A 27,026-nucleotide genomic window follows, 5' to 3' on the forward strand; every position below is an offset into this window, starting at 1 on the left:
ACCTCTTTTTTTTACCTCACTATTTGAAATAAAGTTCTGTTAAGGTTTTACTTTGTTTCTTTTTCTTGTTTCAAAGCTGTTTAGCTTTCATGACCGGTCATTTTATTTCATGTTTTTTCAGTTTAAACCTATCTTATGTTGCTTTAATTTACATTTAAGCTTTGTTTTAGGTTTGTACTATTTGATTGTATCAATTTCATAACAGTATTTGTCACTTTGTAATGACACTGTATGTACCCTTAAAAGTACACAAAAACAATTAATCAAGAAACATTCAAAAGACAATAGTTAATGCAGAACAAAATCAAATAAATAGTTTTCCTAAATGTCCAAAAGCTTGCAAAGTCTCACTTGTCTCTTTAAATGTTCTGTAATCCAATGCAGAATCCTTTTGTTTCTACCCAAACCTTTGTCCGGTAATGAGTAAAGTTTTGATGCTCATCGGGCAGCACGTGCGCCTTGTGCAGCTCTGTTGATTGATCCAGGGATTTGTCTGTTGGGTGGCTTGCCTTGCTGTCAGCTCAGGTCCGAGTCCAAGTCTAGGGAATGGGGTGGTTCTTGGATGGAGTAAGAAACCTGGCCTGCCAAACAGGCCAAAAAAACCAACTCTTAGTACAAAAGAAAATAAATCTGGGACAAAACCTAAATCAAGCCGCTTCACAAGCTGCGGTTACTAGGTATCCACAGGTAACTGTCTCTTAACAGTAAACTAGTTGCTTACAGTTACATAAAAATAAAGTTTCTCTTCACATAAAATACCTTTACAGAGTAACCTTCACAGTAGAAAATAAAAGAGCAAATAATGTTTAGTTACCGTTTCTCTGCGCTCCTCAGTCTCAGACGGAGGTTTAAGTGTCTCTTTTTAACCAGTGCAGCGACAACTGCTAATCAGAGATGCATATTAACGTTAGCTACTTAACAGAAAACTTTGAGAAAAGCGGTATTCCTTAAATGAAACTTACCAAATTGCCTCCGGAAGGCTACTTAAAAACCAGAGTGCACTCCTCCTCCTTACAGGCCAGGTTTTACGTTTTCACCAAACTTTAGTAGTTTTCTGAGTGTTTTTGATAGCAAACTGCTGCTCTGCTCTGCGTCTCTCTGCTGGCTGCGGGTGCACTGGGCCTCGGCAGGTGGGGGAGGGGCATGCTCTGGATTAACGTTTCTCTCTTTACTATTTCTTTTTTAAATAAATAATAACATGAATTATTTATGCAGTCACTATTTATTTATGTATCATGTAGTTTTTAACTGTTTTTAAGTGCACATTTTAATTATGTATTTATTCATATTTATTAGAACCATATTTGTAATGGGGGTTACAACATGGAATCAGGAGTAGAGCCCGACCGGGTTAGAGAGAGAGCTGTCATCTCTCTCTGCAGGTCTCTGTTCGAGATTCAGTGCAGAGTCGTAGAAAGAAAAAACCTCACCTGACTCCATCATTAAATAATCGAGAGCTTGCGTCTTATTTTTCAGATTAAAGGCTTTGTGTTTCCAAAATGATCCAGAAAGAGAAATGAAGTGAGAGTTGCTGATCCTGCCTTTGAGCTAAATAGGGTGAGGGGTGAGAGACGTAGAGGAGGGGAGGCGGGGTTATTCATTTTCACCAAACAAAAGCTAATAGTTTTCATGGAACTGTTTAAAACTGTACAAACTGTTTACAAAAGATCACATGATCATTTGTATGAACAGCGGACTTTAGCACTAAATGCTTGTTAAAACAGCTAATATAACAATCATCTTCAGCACACAGCTTCATGTTAATAAAACATGAAAGTGTGGAAAAAACTATGATTGAGAAAGTTTTTCATCCAGGTTTTATCCTGTAAAAAAACAGGTTGGACAAAGACAATCAGTCCAGGTTCAGTTCTTGTTCAAATAAGACAATTATTAAAGGGGTTATATTGTTAAAAATACAAAAAGGGAAGCCCAGTCAAAAATGTTGAAGGTAAAAAAAATTTGAAGTAGTTTTGGAGAAGAAATAGGTGCATCCAATATTAATGTGTTTTTACCTGAGGCCATCAGGTATTGCAAAAGGCTTTGCATCCATCTGTCCGTCTGTCTGTCCATCTGTCTGTCTGTGCTCAGCATAAATCCAGTCCTCAGCCTTATTCCAAAATAGAGTAAATTCATTTGTCCCTCAAACGTCTTCTGACAACACCCCATAATGACAACATGAAAAAAGTTTTTTTTTTTTTTTTTTTGGCAAATTTATAAAAAACTAGAAGCACTCAGAGAGTGCAAACCTCCGCTAAGGCCATGGGGTGACTGACGCCATAACATCTACACGCCGTGGAGTCATTGAACCTAAAAGAGTCTATCAATGTTGTTTGCTCAGTAGTAAAAAAAAAAGTTTCATCTGCTGTGACTGGATAGCATGTATCCTTAGCGCTTGGCCTTACAGTTTATTGCAACTTGCACCTTTCCCAGAAGCTACTGTCATCTGAGCACTGATATTGATATTGCATGTGCTTATAGACAAAAACAAATAAGAGACAAAATTCAGTTTATTATTCAACTAAACTGCAAATATATGAATTTTTTTTTAACATTTATGAAACACTTCTCTAAACAAGGCCATAGGGTCACTGACCCTAAAGAGATTCCCTCCTTGACACAGTAATCTATTTCTTTTTGTTTGTTTCTCTAAAATTGTATATAATAATCATTAGATTATTAATATATAAACAAAAATAAATTTAAGAAATATTACAATTTGAAAACAAATGCACCCGAATGTGATGACAGCTGCAACTGCTTAATGCTAACTTGTAACATTGAAAATGCCATAGACATGCTAACGCATTAGCATTGGGCTCCGGATCGTGATCCGGATCACCACTAAAATTTAATCACTTGTTCCTCTTGTCATTTCCAACCACTCCACAAAATTTCAACAAAAATAAAGTTAAGAAATATTACAATTTGGAAACAAATACACCCGAACGTGATGACAGCTGCAACTGCTTAATGCTAACTTCTACATTGAAAATGCCATAGACATGCTAACATGTTAGCATCGGGATCTGGATCGTGATCCGATCACCACTAAATTTAATCACTTGTTCCTCTTGTCATTTCTAACCACTCCACAAAATTTCATCAAAATCTGTTTCAAAACGTTTTGAGTTATCCTGCTGACAGACAGACAAATAAACAAACGCGACGAAAACATAACCTCCTTGGCGGAGGTAATAAAAAACTAAGAAAAAAATGTACATAAGTATTCACACCTTTGTTCAACACTTTGTTGATACTCCTTTGGCAGCAATTTTAGCCTCAAATCTTCTTGAATCTGATGCCACAACCTTGGTGCACCTATCTTTGGCCAGTTTGGTCCATTCCTCTTTGCAGCACCTCTCAAGCTCCATCAGGTTGGATGGGGAGTGTCGATGCACAGCCATTTTCAGATCTCTCCAGAGATGTTCAATCAGATTCAGGTCTGGACTCTGGCTGGGCCACTCAAGGACATTCACAGAGATGTCCTGAAGCCACTCCTTTGATATCTTGGCTGTGTGTTTAGGATCATTGTCCTGCTGAAAGATGAACCGTCGCCCCAGTCTGAGGTCAAGAGTGCTCTGGAGGAGGTTTTCATCCAGGATGCCTCTGTACATTGCTGCATTCATCTTTCCCTCATCCTGACTAGTCTTCCAGTTTCCTACTGCTGAAAAACATCCCCACAGAATGATGCTGCCACCACCATGCTTCACTGTAGGGATGGTGCCTGGTTTCCTCCAAACATGACATGAAAGAGTTCAGTCTTTGTCTCATCAGACCAGAGAATTTTGTTTCTCCTGGTCTGAAAGTCCTTCTGTGCCTTTCGTCAAACTCCAGGTGGACTGCCATGTGCCTTTTACTAAGGAGTGGCTTCCATCTGGCCACTCTACCATACAGGCCTGATTGGTGGATTGCTGCAGAGATGGTTGTCCTTCTGGAAGGTTCTCCTCTCTCCACAGAGGAATGCTGGAGCTCTGACAGAGTGACCATTGGGTTCTTGGTCACCTCCCTGACTAAGGCCCTTCTCCCCCATTGCTCAGTGTAGACGGGTGTCCAGCTCTAGGAAGAGTCCTGCTGGATCTGAAATTCTTCCATTTACAGATGATGGAGGCCACTGTGCTCATTGGAACATTCAAAGCAGCAGAAATGTTTCTGTACTCTTCCCCAAATTTATGCCTCCAGACAATCCTGTCTCAGAGTTCTACAGACAATTCATTTTACTTCAGACTTGGTTTGTACTCTGTCAACTGTGGGACCTTATATGTACACTCAAAAAACTGTCTCATTGGATTGGATTTACATCTAATAAATATATGTAGTTCCAACTAAATTACATTAAATTATCTTGCATGAATGTTCTTTTTTTGAGTTGAGGCTACATATATTTATTAGATGGAAATCCTGCACACAATTGAATTGGGTTCATCCAATGATTCATTTTTTGAGTGTAGGTGTGTGTATTTCCAGATCATGTCCAATCAACTAAATTTACTCCAGGTGGACTCCAGTTAAGCCGTAGAAACATCTAAAGGATGTTCATTGGAAACAGGAGGCACCTGAGTTCAGTTTTGAGCTTCATGGCAAAGACTGTGAATACTTTGTGGGTGCACTGTATGTTTTTCCTCTTACTTGAACATGAATCTTTTTTAATTTTAATAATTTATTTAAGGATCAAGATGGTACTTTTGGAGTTGTTTAAAATTTAACAGAGTGTTTTGTGATGTCTGAAGTGTGTAGGTTTGTTGTGGGCAGATTGTGAGAGGGTTGAACCACAGCCAGCACTGTCTGCTGGAGAGTCCAACAGGAAGCGGGAAGAGTTTGGCTTTGCGTTTGCTCGCTCTCGCCTGGCAACGCGCTCAGATAGGGTAGTCTGACCGAGACCAGAAAACAATTCCACAGCACATACAGTTAAAGTAGGCCAGAGGTCAACGTTATGCTGATGGGGCATTGCTTAAATTATACAGGAGTGTGTGTGTGTTTCATTCATGAAGTAACCTGTCCTGTATCCTTTGACCTGGTCTAAACTAAAAGGTCTCTTTTTGATTGATAGCTAAACTTGAACAAGGAGGAAGTGGTGTGGAGGATAAGAGCCAGACAGAGGATAAAAACTGTGGCATTCATAAGAAATCAGATGGCACCATCACAGCCTGTCAGTGTCTTTGTCATAGAAGAACCAGCAGGGATTCCACTGGAACTCCTATTGTGGACTTAACAGTGTCTCCAACCAGAGGCAACACACAGTGGTTGATGCCAACACCTGCACCTGGTAAAAATTGATTCATGGTCTTGTTTACATGTTGGATTCTAGCGGTGGGAATCTTTAGTCCCATCATGATTCGATGGTTTTAAAACATGATGTGTCGATTTATTTCTGTGTCTCTTTTTTGTTTTTATCTCAGTGTGAAGACTTGCTGCTTATAAAACAAAGTGTATCTATATATTAAAAGCCAAGTGGCCTCTGTGTACGTACAGGCATGCGTGTTACTTCAATCACGGAGAAAACTGGGGAGACCTGCCATTTGCTGTTCAGTATGTTTATGTATTTTCAGTCAAGGATGAATGCCACGAAAACAGAAGTTGAGAGGACTAATATTTTTGAAGAAATTAGGATCTTATCTACAACAGTGAACATTGGACGTTGATTAATTAATTAATCAGTCCCCTGATCACCGCACTATATAAATAAATGAAAATAAATTGAAATTGGTAACCAGACAGCTCTGAACAAAGGAAATATCTCACCCTTGCCAATTGTAAAACATACTACCAAAACCTAAATGTGCCAAATAATAAAATACGATTATTCACAAACTTTATCATTTTAATTTATTGCACTTTCAGCTAAATTGTTATAGAAATATTGCATAATTATTACCCCCTTAAAAAATATCAGCTACCTATTTTATAACCACGACCCAGTCTAGAGCCCATGGATCTCCATGGGCAACACGTAGTTTGTATTTGATCCATAAATAATTTTGTTTCTCATTACTCTTATTATGGCCACGAGGTAGAAGTTGTCTGACAGTTTATACTTAATTGATAGATCTTGAGAGCGTGAGAGCTCTTTTGCTTATAGTGGCCATAATACGCCGTCATATGAATATGGTGACTGGTGTGGATATGTGCAGGCAAGAGGGTACATACATGGTGAAGTTAATTTGTCCAGAGCATCTGATTGTTGCGCTGTTTGTGCAGCTCTCGACTTCAAATCTAGATATTTGCTGATCTCAGCAGAAAACGCTTTCTGGTGATGGACGACATGAACATGGCCACTCGGTGCCCAGTCACCTTGTTTTTAGACAAACACATACTATGATGCTGGTGTTGCACATGAAATGAAGACCGCGCGGGGGGGGACATCAGTAAGTACACTGACAGTGGTGCTGGGGTTCATGATGCTTTGTGATGGGGCGGTGATAGTCCCAAAGCTTCTGCACAATTAAAAGTGTGTGTGTGCACAATGGTGTTGTGATAGTCACGACACGGGAGACACTGGCTTCCATGTGTGATCCTGAAGATCACCCAACCTCCACACTTTCAGTTTCATCCGGGGTCTGGTGTCTGCTAGCCTCCTGTGTGGTGGTGGACACCTGATGTAGTTAGTTAACTGTGGCTAGAAAGTAAAGTTATAAAAAGAAACAATACATGGGACAGATGAGCTCCAAGAACAGGGTTGGAGACTGTTTCACCAGAGTGTGAGAGACTGTACTGTTCATGCAGCAGACCAAAACATGGTAATTGTTGAGTTTTGTCTCTTTAGACAAAGTTCATTCTTCTCTGAACTTGACCAAGAAGAAGACTTTCAGCCTGACAAGAAACGCATTCGTCCAGCAGCTGAGGAGAAGGAGGCAGGAGATTTTCTTCATCCACGCATGCATGCATGGGCGGGTGTGCATGTGCACGCGCGCGTGGGTGGTATGTGGCACGCCCGTGCGTGTGGTGTACAGGTGGCTAGCAGTGAAGGTGTACTGTGGACTAAAATTTAAACTTCTTCCATCTGTCGTGGTCGTCTTAGTCTTCTCGGGATGTCGTCTTTAGATAACACAAACTAATTGCAAGTGATATGCTAGAAAAGGACACAACACTTTAGAATAATTCAGCCTTAAGCAAGATAATTCACAGAGTTTTTAAGTTTATTTAAGCCTTCGGCACAGAGCTTTAGACAAACTGAGTCCTCTAGAGAGACTGACTATGACAACCGCGCTCATCTATTTATTGGAGACCCTGCGGGCATCGCTCCTCCTTCGACTTTTTTATTTATTTCATTCCCAAAGACAATGGTTTTCTCTATTGGAAGCGTCCTCTAGTGAACCCTAAGCAGGTGTTAGGCCATTATTTCAACGTGACAAACGCTCCCATTAAAACGTGAAGGATTTACAACTGATTTTTTAAAAGACCTCAGCCACAGGTGCAGCTGGCCTGAGGCAGGACCCCGCACGTGGCCTCAGCCACAGGTGCAGCTGGCCCGAGGCCCCCTCGCCGTGGCCTGCGGGGAAAGCACCTAAAAGGCCTTGGAAAGCCCCTGACAGACTGAATGAATAATAGAGCCCCTTTTTTTTTTGGGGTTGAACACCTGCTAGTTCAACCATGAGGACATACAGTTCGGATCAGGACACTTGATAGTTCATCACAAGTTCAAATATGGAACCTAAAACTTCTTCTACACATCTTGTGGTTTGAGCTGAGTGAGTTTTTAGTTAATTTAACTGCAGGTAAATTTGCGTACGACAACTCTGATCTCTCCTTTGTGCACTTGTTTTTTTTTACAGAACACCTCAGGTGATGTGTTTATAATTAGATGAGCCTGAGTGAAGAGTTTTTGTGTTTCAGAGCCGGAAAAGACATTGTTTGGAGCGTGGAGTCCGTGTTCGCGGACGATGGCGACTTCCTGCTCACAGCTGGATGGTGGATCCAACCAGGACACCAGCCGGCCGTCCTTGTCAAGCTGCGTGAGTCCACATGTCCACAGTTCACACATTAACATGCTTCACTCAAACATCAATGAGGCTGTTGGCCACATAAGCCACGCCCACCACAGGGACATAAAAGTATCAAATGTTCTAATATGTACAACAACACAAACTAAATAAAAACATGTTTTAGGTGTTCTTCTCTTCTTAACACACCTTGACACTTGCACAAATTTGATCCCCCCACTGGCACGCAGTCTGGCATGCCAGTTGAGTAAACCCACTGTAAACTGCGCGGTTGCGTGCCAGTGCACAAAGAAAAATTTCAAAATGACTCAAAACATCTGGCACACATTTCATTTTGTGAACTCAGTCGTGAACATTGCACAACCAATTCAAAAACGTGTCGCCTGCATGTTGTTGTGTGTCGCTGTGTTGTGTATGTCACTGCGTGTTGTGTATCGCTGCGTATCATTGCACACAGCGCATCTGAACAGTCATGACGACATGTTAGATCTATAATAAACAACTTACAGGAACATTAACTCATGAGAAGGAATAAAAATGCGCCTGTTTTCCAATCCCTTACCCGTGGTGTGTGTATACGTATATAAAATAAATAATTACCTTTGAGACAAGATTCCAGATGCGTTCTCCCACTGCACAACGTGCACGAGACAACCTGCAGCTATAGATGATTTCTCTGTGATTAGAGAGCGAAGGGAGAAGGTTTCATCAGCAAATTCTGGGAGCAAATGATTATTTGTATTGTGTGGGTCAAGCGGGACAACGCGGGGACACATTGGCAGGAACGAATTGTGTGGCATGTGCGGGATCAAATTCCTGTAAGTGTCAAGGTGCCTTTAGGTAGTTGTGTTTTTCCACATATTTGATCAGTGGCAGTAATATATCTCTGTCCCACCACAGGGTGCAGTGTACCCCTCCAAATGAATCCAGGCTGTGGGAACAAAGGATTTTAATGGGTTTGAAACATGAATGTTAGTTTTTGAGTGTGTACACAACAGTTTAATGTGAAACGTGTGATGGTAACCACAGTAACCAAGAGACAGAAGGGCATAAGTGTGTTTGTTTGTGGTGAGATTGTTTGACCTTGAACTGTTAGGAAGAAATTAATATGCTGAAATTACTGATTAAAAGAAACTTTTCCACGTAAATATTTGAGGTCCTGTCTCTCATCACTGATTAATAATGCATCCACACGCATAAATATTGGACTGTCATATCAAAGTTAAATTAACCACCTGCCACTGATGAGATGCAATATGAACAGATGGGTTGGGGGTAATTATGTCCAATGTTATAGCTCCGAGAGCATGGGGCAGGTCAAATTCTGACTTTTTTCCCCACACGGCTTTTATGTTAGAGGATGTGAAATAATGAGATAAAAAGGAAAAAAACCCTTCCTACAGTAAACAAATTAAAGAAAGAGGTAAATAATTTGAGCCATGCCTTCTTCCTGACTTGGGGATTATCTCAACAAAATTTCATTATCGTCTGTCAGTTGCTTTTTATTAAGTTTTAGTATCCATAGTTATAAAAACACAGTGATCACATGACCACAGCAGGCCTCTGTCGGTTACTGGAGGTTAAACAAACACTGGCCAATTCATAAAATTCTATGTCTACAATAGATTGTATCTGTATCTAAGGTCAAAATCTGTGTGTCTGTTATTTAGTTAGTTTTGGCAAAAACTCTAAAAACTAACATTGATTTGATTTGATCGTTATTAGTCCCATGGGGGCAATTCAGGTGCAGTCCGCAGTAAAATTGCATTCATAAACCACCATCATACAAGTTCATAAAAACACAACAGAATAAATATACAAACAAAAACCAAGAAAAATAAGGTGCAAGTCAGTATAGACTTAAGTGCAACAGTGAGTTCCTTAGGTGTTATTTAGGAGAGCAATGGCTGTGGGAATAAAAGAGTTTTTTAGTCTGTTGGTTCTGCATCTGGGCATTACCAGGCGTCTGCCCGAGGGCAGAATACTTAAATTGTGGGTGCAGGCGGGTGTGCCGAATCTGCCATAATTTTCCCTGTTTTAAAAAGGTCCATGATGTCCGTGCACTGAGTTTCCCCATAATTTTACCACTTCCTTGACAATATTACAAAGACGGTTGCGATTCTTAAGGTTCAATAAGTTGAGCCAACACAGGAAGGAAAAGGTTAACACAGACTCCCACAAAGCAACTGTAGAACATTTTATGAAGACACCATCTACGTTGTAATTCCTAAGTTTTCGCAGAAAGTGCATTCTTTGATGCGCCTTACTGCACACTGCATTAACCTGCAATTCAAAAGATAATTTATTGTCAATTTGGGTGCCCAGATACTTATAATTCTCAACAACATCTATGGGCTTCCCATCAATGGACATTGATTCAGAACAGGTGGTGTTTTCCTGAAATCAATGTGCATTTCTTTAGTTTTATCCACATTTATATAGAGGATGAATGGCACCACTCTAAAAAGTCCAGCAAGACCAAGCTATGGTCTGTGGAGTCATCACCGTGCAGAAGGGACAGGATAACTGAATCATCTGCATATTTTGATGTGATGATTATCATGTTGGCTTTGACAGAGATTAGTATAAAGAACAAACAACAAAGGAGATAAAATGCAGCCCTGAGGGACTCCAGTGGATGATACAACAGCATCGGAGAGAGTTTCATTAACTCTGACTCTCTGCGATCTGTTTGTTAAAAAGTCAATAATCCATAAATTAGGCCAACATCAATGTTCATGTCTCTTAATCGCTCTGCCAATACATGTTGTATGCAGTTAAAAGCAGAGGAAATCAATAAACAACATCCGAATAAAGGTATTTGCACCTTCAAGATGCTGCAAAGCCAGATTAAGTGAGTGGAATGCGTGATTTTTTTCACACCTGTCGATTGCGTCATTTGCTTGTAAGCAGCCTTGTGTGACGATGGGTGGAGTCTCTCGTCGTTTATTCTTTGCAAGGAAAATGGCGGCAACGACTGGAGCAGCGTGACTGCATCAAATTTTGCCAGAAACTGGGCGACAGCCAGTGGAAACACCATTCGGATTTTTCAGACGTCTTTCGGTGACGATCCTCTGGGTGTCACACAGATTAGGAGTGGTACAACCGGTTTAAAGACGTCCGCACAACGGTGGAGAGCGCGCCGCGCTCTGGTCGGCCATCAACACGCTGAAATGACCAGATCATTTCAAAGTGAACGCTGTGATGATTGGGACTGTCGAGTGACTATCCAAGAAATATTTACAAGATAGAAAAACAAAGTGCACACAACTAAACAATGATCAACCAACACCCTAACCCTCAACACCCTTCCTCCTCCTTATACCTAGAAAAAACCATGTACCTATACCGCTGCTTAAATGGTTCATGCTTGGACATTGCTTGAGCTCCACCCTCAATCTGTTCCACATCCTCACTCCACAAACAGAAATACAAAAACCTTTTAATGTTGTACGTGCCCACTGATGTGTTAAGTTAAACTCCCCCCTCAGATTATAATCTCCTACTCTATTAAAGAACATGTTTTTAATATTTCTAGGAAGTAAATTGTTTTTGCTTTATTCATGATTGTATGATTGAAGAAAATGAACCAGATCAGTAAATTTTAAAATTTTTGATTTTAAGAATAGTAAATTTGTGGGTCTCTATAACCAGTATTATGAATTATTCTTATAGCTCTTTTCTGCAGTATGAATAATGGTTGTGTTGTACATTTATAATTATTGCCCCAGACATGTAAATATGGTAAGATCATGAGCAATAGACAATGCGAGTGAGTTGTGGTCTAGAATGTATTTAACTTTGTTCAGAACTGAAATGCTTCTTGACAGTTTGCTCTGTATATGTTTTATATGAGACTTCCAGTTTATTTTATCATCAATTATCACCCCAAGAAACTTAGTTTCATACTCTTTCAATATCCACCCCTGTACTTGTATGTATTTATTACAATTGCCAAATAACATATATTTTGTTTTACTTAAGTTTAATGATAATTTGTTTCTGTCAAACCATTTTCAGCTTTCCCATTTCTGTCGTGATGTTCCTTAGTAGTTTCTGCAAATCCCCCCCCCCCCCCCCCCCCAAGAACAAAAAATACTTGTGTCATCTGCAAATAATACTAATTTTAATATCTTGGACACATTAAAAATATCATTTATGTAAAGTAAAAAGCGTTTCAGACCCAATACTGACCCCTGTGGGACACCACAAGCAATGTCCAAGCATGATGATGTATATTCCCCCAACTTCACAAATTGTTTCTGTTACTCAAATAACTTCTCACCCAGTGCACACTAATCCCCTGATCCCATACCGTTCAAGTTTATTGATTAATATATCATGATTGTGTCGAAAGCTTTTTTAAGATCTTTGAATATTCCAACTGAATGTAATTTATGATCTATGGCATTTGTGATCTCCTCAACTGATTCTATTAATGCCAGTGATGTTGAACTATTTGCTCTAAATCCATTTTGACGGTCAATAAGTAATTTATGTTTGTTTATAAATTTATCTAATCTATTGAATCATTTTTCTAATATTTTGGAAAATTTGGAAGCAAAGAAACAGGCCTGTAATTTGTGAAGTGGTGTCTATCCCCAGTCTTATACAGCGGTACAACTTTGGCTAATTTCATTTCATTGGGAAATTTGCCGGTTTGAAATGACAAAATACAAATATATGTTAATGGTTCTGAAATCCCTTCAATGACCTGTTTTACAACTATCATGTCAATTTCATTTAAATCAGTAGATTTTGTATTTGCAGTTAACAAAATCTATTTTCTTTTCTTCTACTGCTGTGAGGAACATTGAACAGGGATTCCTCTCTATAAGATTATCATTCCAGTCCTCAGATAACAATGAATCAGGAAATTTTTTCTGCCAAGTTAGGTCTAACATTTACAAATTTGCCAGAATTTCGTCGAGGCCGACTGATAGTCCTTCTCCATGGCCTCTCCGAACTCCTCCCAGACCCAAGTTTTTGCCTCTACGACCGCACAGGGCGGCACGCTTGGCCTGCCGGTACCTGTCAGCTGCCTCCGGGGTCCCACCTACCAACAAAGACAAGTAGGACTCCTTCAGCTTGACGGCATCCCTTACGTCCGGTGTCCACCACCGGGTTCGGGGATTGCCGCCATGACAGCCACCAGAGACCTTGTGACCACAGCTGCAGGCGGCCGCATCGACAATGGAGGTGGAGAACATGGTCCACTCGGACTCCATGTTTCCAACCTCCCCCGGGATCTGGGAGAAGCTCTCCCGGAGGTGGGAGTTGAAGACCTCGCTGACGAGGGTTCCTCCAGTCATTCCCAGCAGACCCTCACGATACGTTTGGGCCTGCCAGGTCTGACCAGCTTCTTCCCCTCCCAGCGGATCCAACTCACCACCAGGTGGTGATCAGTCGACAGCTCAGCCCCTCTCTTTACCTGAGTGTCTGAGACACGTGGCCGAAGGTCAGATGATACGACTACAAAGTCAATCATCGACCTCCGGCTCAGGGTGTCCTGGTGCCATGTGCACTTATGGACACCCTTGTGCTCAAACATGGTGTTCATGATGGACAAACTGTGACTAGCACAGAAGTCCAACAACTGAACACCACTCAGGTTGAGATCGGGGAGGCTGTGCTTCCCAATCACGCCCTTCCAGGTCTCACTGTCGTTGCCCACGTGGTGTTGAAGTCCCCCAGGAGAACAATGGAGTCCCCCGTTGGAGCACTATCTAGTACCCCTCCCAGAGACTCCAAGAAGGTTGGGTACTCTGCACTGCTGCTTGGTCCATAGGCCGAGACAACAGTGAGAGACCTGTCCCGAACCCGAAGGCATAGGGACATGACCCTCTCATTCACCGGGGTGAACTCCAACACATGGCGACTGAGCTGGGAGCAATAAGCAATGCTACTCCAGCTCACCGCCTCTCCCCGTGAGCAACGCCAGAAGAGTGGAGCATCCAGCCCTTCTCCAGGAGTTGGGTACTAGAGCCCAAGCTGTGCGTGGAGGTGAGCCCGACTATCTCTAGTCGGTACCTCTCAACCTCCCGCACAAGCTCAGGCTCCTTCCCCCCCCAGTGAGCTGACGTTCCACGTCCACCAGCCGGAGGCTGTTAGCACGGACCGGGCCGCCGGGCCACCCACCCTCGACTGCCACCCAGTCCTCTCTGCACCTGACCCCCATGGCCCCCTCTGCAGGTGGTGAACCCACAGGAGGGCGGGCCCACATCTCTCTTTCGGGTTGAGCCCGGTCAGGCCCCGTGGGCTAAGGCCCGACCACCAGGTGCTCGCGCGTGAGCCCCGACCCCAGGCCTGGCACCAGGGTGGGGCCCCGGCTCCGCCATACCGGGCAACGTCTCGGTCCTTGATTTTGTGTCGGTGATGGGAGCTTTTGAGCTTTGGAACCACAGAATCTCATCTCTGCTGTTTGCGGATGATGTGGTCCTGTTGGTTTTGTCAAACCAGGACCTTCAGTGTGCACTGGAGCGGTTTGCAGCTGACTGTGAAGCGTCCGGGATGAAGATCAGCACCTCCAAATCCGAGGATATGGTTCTCGGCCAGAAAAAGGTGCCTTGCCCTCTTCAGGTCGGTGGGGTTTCCTTGCCTCAGGTGGAGGAGTTTAAGTATCTCTGGGTCTTGTTCACGAGTGAGGGACGGATGGAGCGTGAGATTGATAGACAGATCGGCGCAGCGTCTGCAGTGATGCGGTCGCTGTATCGGACCGTCGTGGTGAAGAGAGAGCTGAGCAGGGGGGCAAATCTGTCGATTTACCAATCGATCTACGTTCCGACCCTCACCTATGGTCATGAGATTTGGCTCATGACCGAAAGAACAAGATCGCGAGTACAAGCGGCCGAGATGAGTTTCCCTCCGCAGGGTGGCTGGGTGCTCCCGTAGAGATAGGGTGAGGAGCTCTGTCACTCGGGAGGAGTTCGGAGTCGAGCCGCTGCTACTCCACGTCGAAAGGAGCCAGCCGAGGTGGCTCGGGCATCTTTTCCAGATGCCCCCTGGACGCCTCACTGGAGAGGTGTTCCGGGCACGTCTCATTGGGAGGAGGCCCCGGGGAAGACCCAGGACACGCTGGAGGGACTACGTCTCTCAGCTGGCTTGGGAACGCCTCGGGGTTCCCCCGGAGGAGCTGGGGGAGGTGTGTGTGCATCGGGAGGTCTGGGAGGTTTTGCTTGAGCTGCTGCCCCCGCGACCCGACCTAGGATAAGCGGAAGAAAACGGATGGATGGATCTTACTATAGTATTCCTTACTATATACCCTTATAATATAGTTAACTTATTTTTATATTCTTATATCTATTTTCTGGCTCCTTAGTCCTTAGTTTTATGAATTCTTTATATAGTGATGCATTTTGTAATCCTTTTGTCATCCATGGTCGATCTTTGGATTTTTGTTTTCTACCGTATTGTTTTGTTGGACATTTTTTCTCATATAGTGATGTAAATATTTTTAAAAAAGCTCCATATGCTCTATCACCTTCACTGTATACCTCTTCCTAGTTTTGCACCCATAAATCAAACTTCAGTGTATTCATCTTTTCCTCTGTCCGCTCTCACCTGTATTTTAGTTTTTCCTGTGGCTGTTTCCTCCAGTGGTTACTATAAACAATGAAAACTGGTAAGTGCTCACTGATGTCATTGATTAGTAATCCACTCACTGTATTGTTTTCAATATCATTGGTGAATATATTATTTATTAAGGTGGCACAATGGGATGTAATTCTACTTGGCCTAGTGATTTTTGGATATAAACTCATGCTGTACATGGTATTGATAAATCCATCTGTTATTTTATGCTTGTTTGGATTAAGCAGATCAATATTTAAGTCACCACAAATGAAGACAACTTTTTGATTGGTTTTTGAGAATGTTCTCCCATCCAGTCAGTGAATGCTTCAACACTAGTGGTGCTCTATATATACAGCTGACTATTACATTTTTATTTTTTCCTTCACATATTTCAATAGTTATACATTCTAATAATTTATCAATCACAGTTATCATATTTTCTACTACTTTATAATCCATGTTCTTATTCACATACATTATTAGCAATTAATGTTCATAGTGAAGGTATTACACGTATTGTGGACAATAAGGTAAATGTTGTGATGCCCTTTTGTTGGACTATGGTAAATGGACTGCATTTATATAGCGCTTTCCCATCTGCATCAGATGCTCAAAGCACTTTACAATTATGCCTCACATTCACCCCGATGTCAGGGTGCTGCCATACAAGGCGCTTACTACACACCGGGAGCAATAGGGGATTAAAGGCCTTGCCCAAGGGCCCTTAGTAATTTTCCAGTCAGGCGGGGATTTGAACCCATGATCTTCTGGACTCAAGCCCAACACCTTAACCACTAGACCATCACCTCCCCTATCCCCTACCATCACTATGAGGGATCAGTCAATTAATCAATCGGTCAGTCAGTCAAACAACTTTATCAGTGATGTTAATGACTGTCTGGGCCTCTGTACTAGGATGTGCATTATCTCATACTTGGATTTAACATTTAGGAAAAGTCAACTGTTAACTGAAACAAGTCCACCAACTTTACTGTGATTTTTTTTCTTCTTTTTTTTTTCTTTCTCTCTTTGTGAGCAGAACCATTCGTGCAAACAAACATGGCTGCATCATCCGCCGTGGAGTACACCATCGGAGGGGTAAAGATCCACTTCCCCTGCAAGGCTTACCCATCTCAGCTGGCCATGATGAACTCGGTGAGGAGCCCCCATCACTGCCTCGCTGTGAACATGCTAACCATTAGTTAGTCCAGACTTGCACATTATGAAGATGTCAGTTCTGATTGGTTCTGATCTGTCTGGGATAAAGAAATGGCTGTTGATCAGGTTGCGGTGATACTATATTTTTACAGAATCATTGGATGTTTTGTTACCTCATGGTGTTGATAATGTCAATCCTGATGAGACACTTCATCATCTCTGCAGTGACGTTCAAGTCTCTGGGTCTTCAGCCTTTGAGATTCACAGAGCACATTGTAACACCTATGCTGTTAGGCAAAGGGAATGGGTTAGGACCAGTTCTAGATTCGTAATGGAGTGGTGTGCAATTCAAAGATAGAGCCAAAGACAGGAACTTTTAAATCTAAAGGGGGCATTCATTTGTGTATTGATTTCTTCAGTTACAATATGCTCCATAACTTTTTGGAGTTTCGGTGGATTGACATCAAACGCTTTTTGAGTTGGAGTTTGTGGAAGACTCCTAACATTAGCTTGGACTGAATGGCAGACAGAGTCACAAAATTGTTGCAATGGACTGGTAAAAGTGTGTGAATCAGGGGTTTGGTTTGTGTCTGAGTCACCATGGTCATCTGGACTATCATGTCCGTCAGTGTCAACAGCTCTAGTAATAGAGTTAAGCTCTTCTCTCAGTACATCTGTGAAGTCTTTACCTGTCAGCTTTGCAATATCTCTCAGTTCAGTTAAGTAAGTCTGTGTAGCAGTCTTGCTAACTACAGGGGAGTAGACAGTACTTAGGGCTTCTACAAGGTAAGTATATCAGGTTAATTTTTAGGTGAGAATCTAAGGTAGCAATGGTAAAAGTTCCTGTACAGATGCACCTGAGGTGTACTCAACAAAGATCTACTTCCTACCTCGGGTTTGGAGGGTCTATGGGCACAATCTTGATGGAGACCATACTGTTTAAGGTAGTCAAAGAGCTCTTCATCAAAGCTAGTGCCTGTTATACCACTCACAATGAGTGAGTTTGGTATTTTAACATTACTCTGTTGCACGGCTTCCATGTTTACTTTTGTTAACTATGTCTAGGCTCACAAGAATTGTGAACCACTCCTGGCCAGCTCACCAAATTTATGTAACACCTATGCTGTTAGCAAAGGGAATGGGTTAGGACCAGTTCTAGATTGGTAATGGAGTGGTGTGCAATTCAAAGATAGAGCCAAAGACAGGAACTTTTAAATAGAAAAGCCGGTAAAATTTAATACAAACAATGACACACACGATTAATATTAACTTAAAATGAAAAGGTTTCCTTTATAAAACCTCTTTTTTTACCTCACTATTTGAAATAAAGTTCTGTTAAGGTTTTACTTTGTTTCTTTTTCTTGTTTCAAAGCTGTTTAGCTTTCATGACCGGTCATTTTATTTCATTTTTTCAGTTTAAACCTATCTTATGTTGCTTTAATTTACATTTAAGCTTTGTTTTAGGTTTGTACTATTTGATTGTATCAATTTCATAACAGTATTTGTCACTTTGTAATGACACTGTATGTACCCTTAAAAGTACACAAAACAATTAATCAAGAAACATTCAAAGACAATAGTTAATGCAGAGCAAAATCAAATAAATAGTTTTCCTAAATGTCCAAAAGCTTGCAAAGTCTCACTTGTCTCTTTAAATGTTCTTAATCCAATGCAGAATCCTTTTGTTTCTACCCAAACCTTTGTCCGTAATGAGTAAGTTTGATGCTCATCGGGCAGCACATGCGCCTTGTGCAGCTCTGTTGATTGATCCAGGGATTTGTCTGTTGGGTGGCTGCCTTGCTGTCAGCTCAGGTCCGAGTCCAAGTCTAGGGAATGGGGTGGTTCTTGGTGGAGTAAGAAACCTGGCCTGCCAAACAGGCCAAAAAAACCAACTCTTAGTACAAAAGAAAATAAATCTGGGACAAAACCTAAATCAAGCCGCTTCACAAGCTGCGGTTACTAGGTACCACAGGTAACTGTCTCTTAACAGTAAACTAGTTGCTTACAGTTACATAAAAATAAAGTTTCTCTTCACATAAAATACTTTACAGAGTAACCTTCACAGTAGAAAATAAAAGAGCAAATAATGTTTAGTTACCGTTTCTCTGCGCTCCTCAGTCTCAGACGGAGGTTTAAGTGCTCTTTTTAACCAGTGCAGCGACAACTGCTAATCAGAGATGCATATTAACGTTAGCTACTTAACAGAAAACTTTGAGAAAAGCGGTATTCCTTAAATGAAACTACCAAATTGCCTCCGGAAGGCTACTTAAAAACCAGAGTGCACTCCTCCTTACAGGCCAGGTTTTACGTTTTCACCAAACTTTAGTAGTTTTCTGAGTGTTTTTGATAGCAAACTGCTGCTCTGCTCTGCGTCTCTCTGCTGGCTGCGGGTGCACTGGGCCTCGGCAGGTGGGGGAGGGGCATGCTCTGGATTAACGTTTCTCTCTTTACTATTTCTTTTTTAAATAAAATAATAACATGAATTATTTATGCAGTCACTATTTATTTATGTATCATGTAGTTTTTAACTGTTTTTAAGTGCACATTTTAATTATGTATTTATTCATATTTATTAGAACCATATTTGTAATGGGGGTTACAACATGGAATCAGGAGTAGAGCCCGACCGGGTTAGAGAGAGAGCTGTCATCTCTCTCTGCAGGTCTCTGTTCGAGATTCAGTGCAGAGTCGTAGAAAGAAAAAACCTCACCTGACTCCATCATTAAATAATCGAGAGCTTGCGTCTTATTTTTCAGATTAAAGGCTTTGTGTTTCCAAAATGATCCAGAAAGAGAAATGAAGTGAGAGTTGCTGATCCTGCCTTTGAGCTAAATAGGGTGAGGGGTGAGAGACGTAGAGGAGGGGAGGCGGGGTTATTCATTTTCACCAAACAAAAGCTAATAGTTTTCATGGAACTGTTTAAAAACTGTACAAACTGTTTACAAAAGATCACATGATCATTTGTATGAACAGCGGACTTTAGCACTAAATGCTTGTTAAAACAGCTAATATAACAATCATCTTCAGCACACAGCTTCATGTTAATAAAACATGAAAGTGTGGAAAAAACTATGATTGAGAAAGTTTTTCATCCAGGTTTTATCCTGTAAAAAAACAGGTTGGACAAAGACAATCAGTCCAGGTTCAGTTCTTGTTCAAATAAGACAATTATTAAAGGGGTTATATTGTTAAAAATACAAAAAGGGAAGCCCAGTCAAAAATGTTGAAGGTAAAAAAAATTTGAAGTAGTTTTGGAGAAGAAATAGGTGCATCCAATATTAATGTGTTTTTACCTGAGGCCATCAGGTATTGCAAAAGGCTTTGCATCCATCTGTCCGTCTGTCTGTCCATCTGTCTGTCTGTGCTCAGCATAAATCCAGTCCTCAGCCTTATTCCAAATAGAGTAAATTCATTTGTCCCTCAAACGTCTTCTGACAACACCCCATAATGACAACATGAAAAAGTTTTTTTTTTTTTTTTTTTGGCAAATTTATAAAAACTAGAAGCACTCAGAGAGTGCAAACCTCCGCTAAGGCCATGGGGTGACTGACGCCCATAACATCTACACGCCGTGGAGTCATTGAACCTAAAAGAGTCTATCAATGTTGTTTGCTCAGTAGTAAAAAAAAAGTTTCATCTGCTGTGACCTGGATAGCATGTATCCTTAGCGCTTGGCCTTACAGTTTATTGCAACTTGCACCTTTCCCAGAAGCTACTGTCATCTGAGCACTGATATTGATATTGCATGTGCTTATAGACAAAACAAATAAGAGACAAAATTCAGTTTATTATTCAACTAAACTGCAAATATATGAATTTTTTTTTAACATTTATGAAACACTTCTCTAAACAAGGCCATAGGGTCACTGACCCTAAGAGATTCCCTCCTTGACACAGTAATCTATTTCTTTTTGTTTGTTTCTCTAAAATTGTATATAATAATCATTAGATTATTAATATAAACAAAAATAAATTTAAGAAATATTACAATTTGAAAACAAATGCACCCGAATGTGATGACAGCTGCAACTGCTTAATGCCTAACTTGTAACATTGAAAATGCCATAGACATGCTAACGCTTAGCATTGGGCTCCGGATCGTGATCCGGATCACCACTAAAATTTAATCACTTGTTCCTCTTGTCATTTCCAACCACTCCACAAAATTTCAACAAAAATAAAGTTAAGAAATATTACAATTTGGAAACAAATACACCCCGAACGTGATGACAGCTGCAACTGCTTAATGCTAACTTCTAACATTGCAAATGCCATAGACATGCTAACATGTTAGCATCGGGATCTGGATCGTGGATCCGGATCACACTAAAATTTAATCACTTGTTCCTCTTGTCATTCTAACCACTCCACAAAATTCATCAAAATCTGTTCAAACGTTTTGAGTTATCCTGCTGACAGACAGACAAATAAACAACGCGACGCAAAACATACCTCCTTGGCGGAGGTAATAAAAAAACTAAGAAAAAAATGTACATAAGTATTCACACCCTTGGTTCAACACTTTGTTGATACTCCTTTGGCAGCAATTTTAGCCTCAAATCTTCTTGAATCTGATGCCACAACCTTGGTGCACCTATCTTTGGCCAGTTTGGTCCATTCCTCTTTGCAGCACCTCTCAAGCTCCATCAGGTTGGATGGGGAGTGTCGATGCACAGCCATTTTCAGATCTCTCCAGAGATGTTCAATCAGATTCAGGTCTGACTCTGGCTGGGCCACTCAGGACATTCACAGAGATGTCCTGAAGGCCACTCCTTTGATATCTTGGCTGTGTGTTTAGGATCATTGTCCTGCTGAAAGATGAACCGTCGCCCCAGTCTGAGGTCAAGAGTGCTCTGGAGGAGGTTTTCATCCAGGATGCCTCTGTACATTGCTGCATTCATCTTTCCCTCAATCCTGACTAGTCTTCCAGTTCCTACTGCTGAAAAACATCCCCACAGAATGATGCTGCCACCACCATGCTTCACTGTAGGGATGGTGCCTGGTTTCCTCCAAACATGACATGAAAGAGTTCAGTCTTTGTCTCATCAGACCAGAGAATTTTGTTTCTCCTGGTCTGAAAGTCCTTCTGTGCCTTTCGTCAAAACTCCAGGTGGACTGCCATGTGCCTTTTTACTAAGGAGTGGCTTCCATCTGGCCACTCTACCATACAGGCCTGATTGGTGGATTGCTGCAGAGATGGTTGTCCTTCTGGAAGGTTCTCCTCTCTCCACAGAGGAATGCTGGAGCTCTGACAGAGTGACCATTGGGTTCTTGGTCACCTCCCTGACTAAGGCCCTTCTCCCCCATTGCTCAGTGTAGACGGGTGTCCAGCTCTAGGAAGAGTCCTGCTGGATCTGAAATTCTTTCCATTTACAGATGATGGAGGCCACTGTGCTCATTGGAACATTCAAAGCAGCAGAAATGTTCTGTACTCTTCCCCAATTTATGCCTCCAGACAATCCTGTCTCAGAGTTCTACAGACAATTCATTTTACTTCAGACTTGGTTTGTACTCTGTCAACTGTGGGACCTTATATGTACACTCAAAAAACTGTCTCATTGGATTGGATTTACATCTAATAAATATATGTAGTTCCAACTAAATACATTAAATTATCTTGCATGAATGTTCTTTTTTTGAGTTGAGGCTACATATATTTATTAGATGGAAATCCTGCACACAATTGAATGGGTTCATCCAATGATTCATTTTTTGAGTGTAGGTGTGTGTATTTCCAGATCATGTCCAATCAACTAAATTTACTCCAGGTGGACTCCAGTTAAGCCGTAGAAACATCTAAAGGATGTTCATTGGAAACAGGAGGCACCTGAGTTCAGTTTTGAGCTTCATGGCAAAGACTGTGAATACTTTGTGGGTGCACTGTATGTTTTTCCTCTTACTTGAACATGAATCTTTTTTAATTTTAATAATTTATTTAAGGATCAAGATGGTACTTTTGGAGTTGTTTAAAATTTAACAAGTGTTTTGTGATGTCTGAAGTGTGTATGTTTGTTGTGGGCAGATTGTGAGAGGGTTGAACCACAGCCAGCACTGTCTGCTGGAGAGTCCAACAGGAAGCGGGAAGAGTTTGGCTTTGCTTTGCTCGGCTCTCGCCTGGCAACGCGCTCAGATGGGTAAGTCTGACCGAGACCAGAAAAACAATTCCACAGCACATACAGTTAAAGTAGGCCAGAGGTCAACGTTATGCTGATGGGGCATTGCTTAAATTATACAGGAGTGTGTGTGTGTTTCATTCATGAAGTAACCTGTCCTGTATCCTTTGACCTGGTCTAAACTAAAAGGTCTCTTTTTGATTGATAGCTAAACTTGAACAAGGAGGAAGTGGTGTGGAGGATAAGAGCCAGACAGAGGATAAAAACTGTGGCATTCATAAGAAATCAGATGGCACCATCACAGCCTGTCAGTGTCTTTGTCATAGAAGAACCAGCAGGGATTCCACTGGAACTCCTATTGGGACTTAACAGTGTCTCCAACCAGAGGCAAACACACAGTGGTTGATGCCAACACCTGCACTGGTAAAATTGATTCATGGTCTTGTTTACATGTTGGATTCTAGCGGTGGGAATCTTTAGTCCCATCATGATTCGATGGTTTTAAAACATGATGTGGTCGATTATTTCTGTGTCTCTTTTTTGTTTTTATCTCAGTGTGAAGACTTGCTGCTTATAAAACAAAGTGTATCTATATATTAAAAGCCAAGTGGCCTCTGTGTACGTACAGGCATGCGTGTTACTTCAATCACGGAGAAACTGGGGAGACCTGCCATTTGCTGTTCAGTATGTTTATGTATTTTCAGTCAAGGATGAATGCCACGAAAACAGAAAGTTGAGAGGACTAATATTTTTGAAGAAATTAGGATCTTATCTAACAACAGTGAACATTGGACGTTGATTAATTAATTAATCAGTCCCTGATCACCGCACTATATAAATAAATGAAAATAAATTGAAATTGGTAACCAGACAAGCTCTGAACAAAGGAAATATCTCAACCTTGCCAATTGTAAAACATACTAACAAACTAAATGTGCCAAATAATAAAAATACGATTATTCACAAACTTTATCATTTTAATTTATTGCACTTTCAGCTAAAATTGTTATAGAAATATTGCATAATTTATTACCACCCTTAAAAATATCAGCTACCTATTTTATAACCACGACCCAGTCTAGAGCCCAGGATCTCCATGGGCAACACGATAGTTTGTATTTGATCCATAAATAATTTTGTTTCTCATTAACTCTTATTATGGACACGAGTAGAAGTTTGTCTGACAGTTTATACTTAATTGATAGATCTTTGAGAGCGTGAGAGCTCTTTTGCTTATAGTGGCCATAATACGCCGTCATATTAATATGGTGACTGGTGATGATATGTGCAGGCAGAGGGTACATACATTGTGAAGTCTAATTTGTCAGAAGCATCTGATTGTTGCGCTGTTTGTGCAGCTCTCGACTTCAAATCTAGTATTTGCTGATCTCAGCAGAAACGCTTTCTGGTGATGGACGACATGAACATGGCCACTCGGTGCCCAGTCACCTTGTTTTTAGACAAACACATACTATGATGCTGGTGTTGCACATGAAAATGAAGACCGCGCGGGGTGGACATCAGTAAGTACACTGACAGTGGTGCTGGGGTTCATGATGCTTTGTGATGGGGGCGTGATAGGTCCCAAAGCTTCCTGCACAATTAAAAAGTGTGTGTGTGCACAATGGTGTGTGATAGTCACGACACAGGAGACACTGGCTTCCATGTGTGATCCTGAAGATCACCCAACCTCCACACTTTCAGTTTCATCCGGGTCTGGTGTCTGCTAGCTCCTGTGTGGTGGTGGACACCTGACTGAGTTAGTTAACTGTGGCTAGAAAGTAAAGTTAAAAAAGAAACAATACATGGGACAGATGAGCTCCAAGAACAGGGTTGGAGACTGTTTCACCAGAGTGTGAGAGACTGTACTGTTCATGCAGCAGACCAAACATGGTAATTGTTGAGTTTTGTCTCTTTAGACAAAGTTCATTCTTCTCTGAACTCTGACCAAGAAGAAGACTTTCAGCCTGACAAGAAACGCATTCGTCCAGCAGCTGAGGAGAAGGTAGGCAGGAGATTTGTCTTCATCCACGCATGCATGCATGGGCGGGTGTGCATGTGCACGCGCGCGTGGGTGTGTATGTGCACGCACGTGCGTGTGGTGTACAGGTGGCAGCAGTGAAGAGTTGTACTGTGGACTAAAATTTAAACTTCTTCCATCTGTCGTGGTTCGTCTTTAGTCTTCTCGGGATGTCGTCTTTTAGATAACACAAACTAATTGCAAGTGATATGCTAGAAAAGGACACAACACTTTAGAATAATTCAGCCTTAAGCAAGATAAAATTCACAGAGTTTTTAAGTTTATTTAAGCCTTCGGCACAGAGCTTAGACAAACTGAGTCCTCTAGAGAGACTGAATATGACAACCGCGCTCATCTATTATTGGAGACCCGAGGGCATCGCTCCTCCTTCGACTTTTTATTTATTTCATTCCCAAGACATGGTTTTCTATTGGAAGCGTCCTCTAGTGAACCCTAAGCAGGTGTTAGGCCATTATTTCAACGTGACAAACGCTCCCATTAAAACGTGAAGGATTTACAACTGATTTTTTTAAAAGACCTTCAGCCACAGGTGCAGCTGGCCTGAGGCCCCCCGCACGTGGCCTCAGCCACAGGTGCAGCTGGCCCGAGGCCCCTCGCACGTGGCCTGCGGGAAAGCACCTAAAAGGCCTTGGAAAGCCCCTGACAGACTGAATGACTAATAGAGCCCTTTTTTTTGGGGTTGAAACACCTGCTAGTTCAACCAGAGGACATACAGTTCGGATCAGGACACTTGATAGTTCATCACAGTTCAAATATGGACCTAAAATTCTTCTACACATCTTTGTGGTTGAGCTGAGTGAGTTTTTAGTTAATTTAACTGCAGTAAATTTGCTGTACGACAACTCTGATCTCTCCTTTGTGCACTTGTTTTTTTTACAGAACACCTCAGGTGATGTTTTATAATTAGATGAGCTGAGTGAAGAGTTTTTGTGTTTCAGAGCCGGAAAAGACATTGTTTGGAGCGTGGAGTCGTGTTCGAGGACGATGGCGACTCTCCTGCTCACAGCTGGATGGTGGATCCAACCAGGACACCAGCCGGCCCGTCCTTGTCAAGCTGCGTGAGTCCACATGTCCACAGTCACACATTTAACATGCTTTCACTCAAACATCAATGAGGCTGTTGGCCACATATAAGCCACGCCCACCACAGGGACATAAAAGTATCAAATGTTCTAATATGTACAACAACACAAACTAAATAAAAACATGTTTTAGGTGTTCTTCTCTTCTTTAACACACCTTGACACTTGCACAAATTTGATCCCCCCCACTGGCACGCAGTCTGGCATGCCAGTGAGTAAACCCACTGTAAACTGCGCGGTTGCGTGCCAGTGCACAAAGAAAAATTTCAAAATGCTCAAAACATCTGGCACACATTTCATTTTGTGAACTCGTCGTGAACATTGCACAACCAATTCAAAAACGTGTCGCTGCATGTTGTTGTGTGTCGCTGTGTGTTGTATGTCACTGCGTGTTGTGTATCGCTGCGTATCATTGCACACAGCGCATCTGAACAGTCATGACGACATGTTAGATCTATAATAAACAACTTTACAGGAACATTAACTCATGAGAAGGAATAAAAATGCGCCTGTTTTACCAATCCCTTACCGTGTGTGTGTATACGTATATAAAATAAATAATTACCTTTGAGACAAGATTCCAGATGCGTTCTCCACTGCACAACGTGCACGAGACAACCTGCAGCTATAGATGATTTCTCTGTGATTAGAGAGCGAAGGGAGAAGGTTTCATCAGCCAAATTCTGGGAGCAAATGATTATTTTGTATTGTGTGGCGTCAAGCGGGACAACGCGGGACACATTGGCAGGACGAATTGTGTGGCAGTGCGGGATCAAATTCCTGTAAGTGTCAAGGTGCCTTTAGGTAGTTTGTTTTTCCACATATTTTGATCAGTGGCAGTAATATTCTGTCCCACCACAGGGTGGCAGTGTACCCCTCCAAATGAATCCAGGCTGTGGGAACAAAGGTTTTAAATGGGTTTGAAACATGAATGTTAGTTTTTGAGTGTGTACACAACAGTTTAATGTGAACCGTGTGATGGTAACCACAGTAACCAAGAGACAGAAGGGCATAAGTGTGTTTGTTTGTGGTGAGATTGTTTGACTTGAACTGTTAGGAAGAAATTAATATGCTGAAATTACTGATTAAAAGAACTTTTCCACGTAAATATTTGAGGTCCTGT

At 41.6% G+C, this 27,026-nt stretch overlaps 1 protein-coding gene across 1 annotated transcript in view; it reads left to right on the forward strand.

Moving 5' to 3' along the window:
• The window catches only part of brip1 (BRCA1 interacting protein C-terminal helicase 1), a 148,360-nt gene that overhangs the window by 12,576 nt on the left and 108,758 nt on the right, over positions 1–27,026 (forward strand). Inside the window, 9 exon segments of the mRNA XM_034168974.1 lie at positions 4,750–4,856; positions 5,043–5,263; positions 6,761–6,896; positions 7,831–7,949; positions 16,549–16,664; positions 22,690–22,801; positions 22,989–23,087; positions 24,700–24,785; positions 25,760–25,879. Of these exon segments, the coding sequence (XP_034024865.1) occupies positions 4,750–4,856; positions 5,043–5,263; positions 6,761–6,896; positions 7,831–7,949; positions 16,549–16,664; positions 22,690–22,801; positions 22,989–23,087; positions 24,700–24,785; positions 25,760–25,879 (1,116 nt within the window).

Source organism: Thalassophryne amazonica, chromosome 4, assembly GCF_902500255.1.
Source record: "Thalassophryne amazonica chromosome 4, fThaAma1.1, whole genome shotgun sequence".
NCBI classification, from domain to species: Eukaryota; Metazoa; Chordata; class Actinopteri; order Batrachoidiformes; family Batrachoididae; genus Thalassophryne; species Thalassophryne amazonica.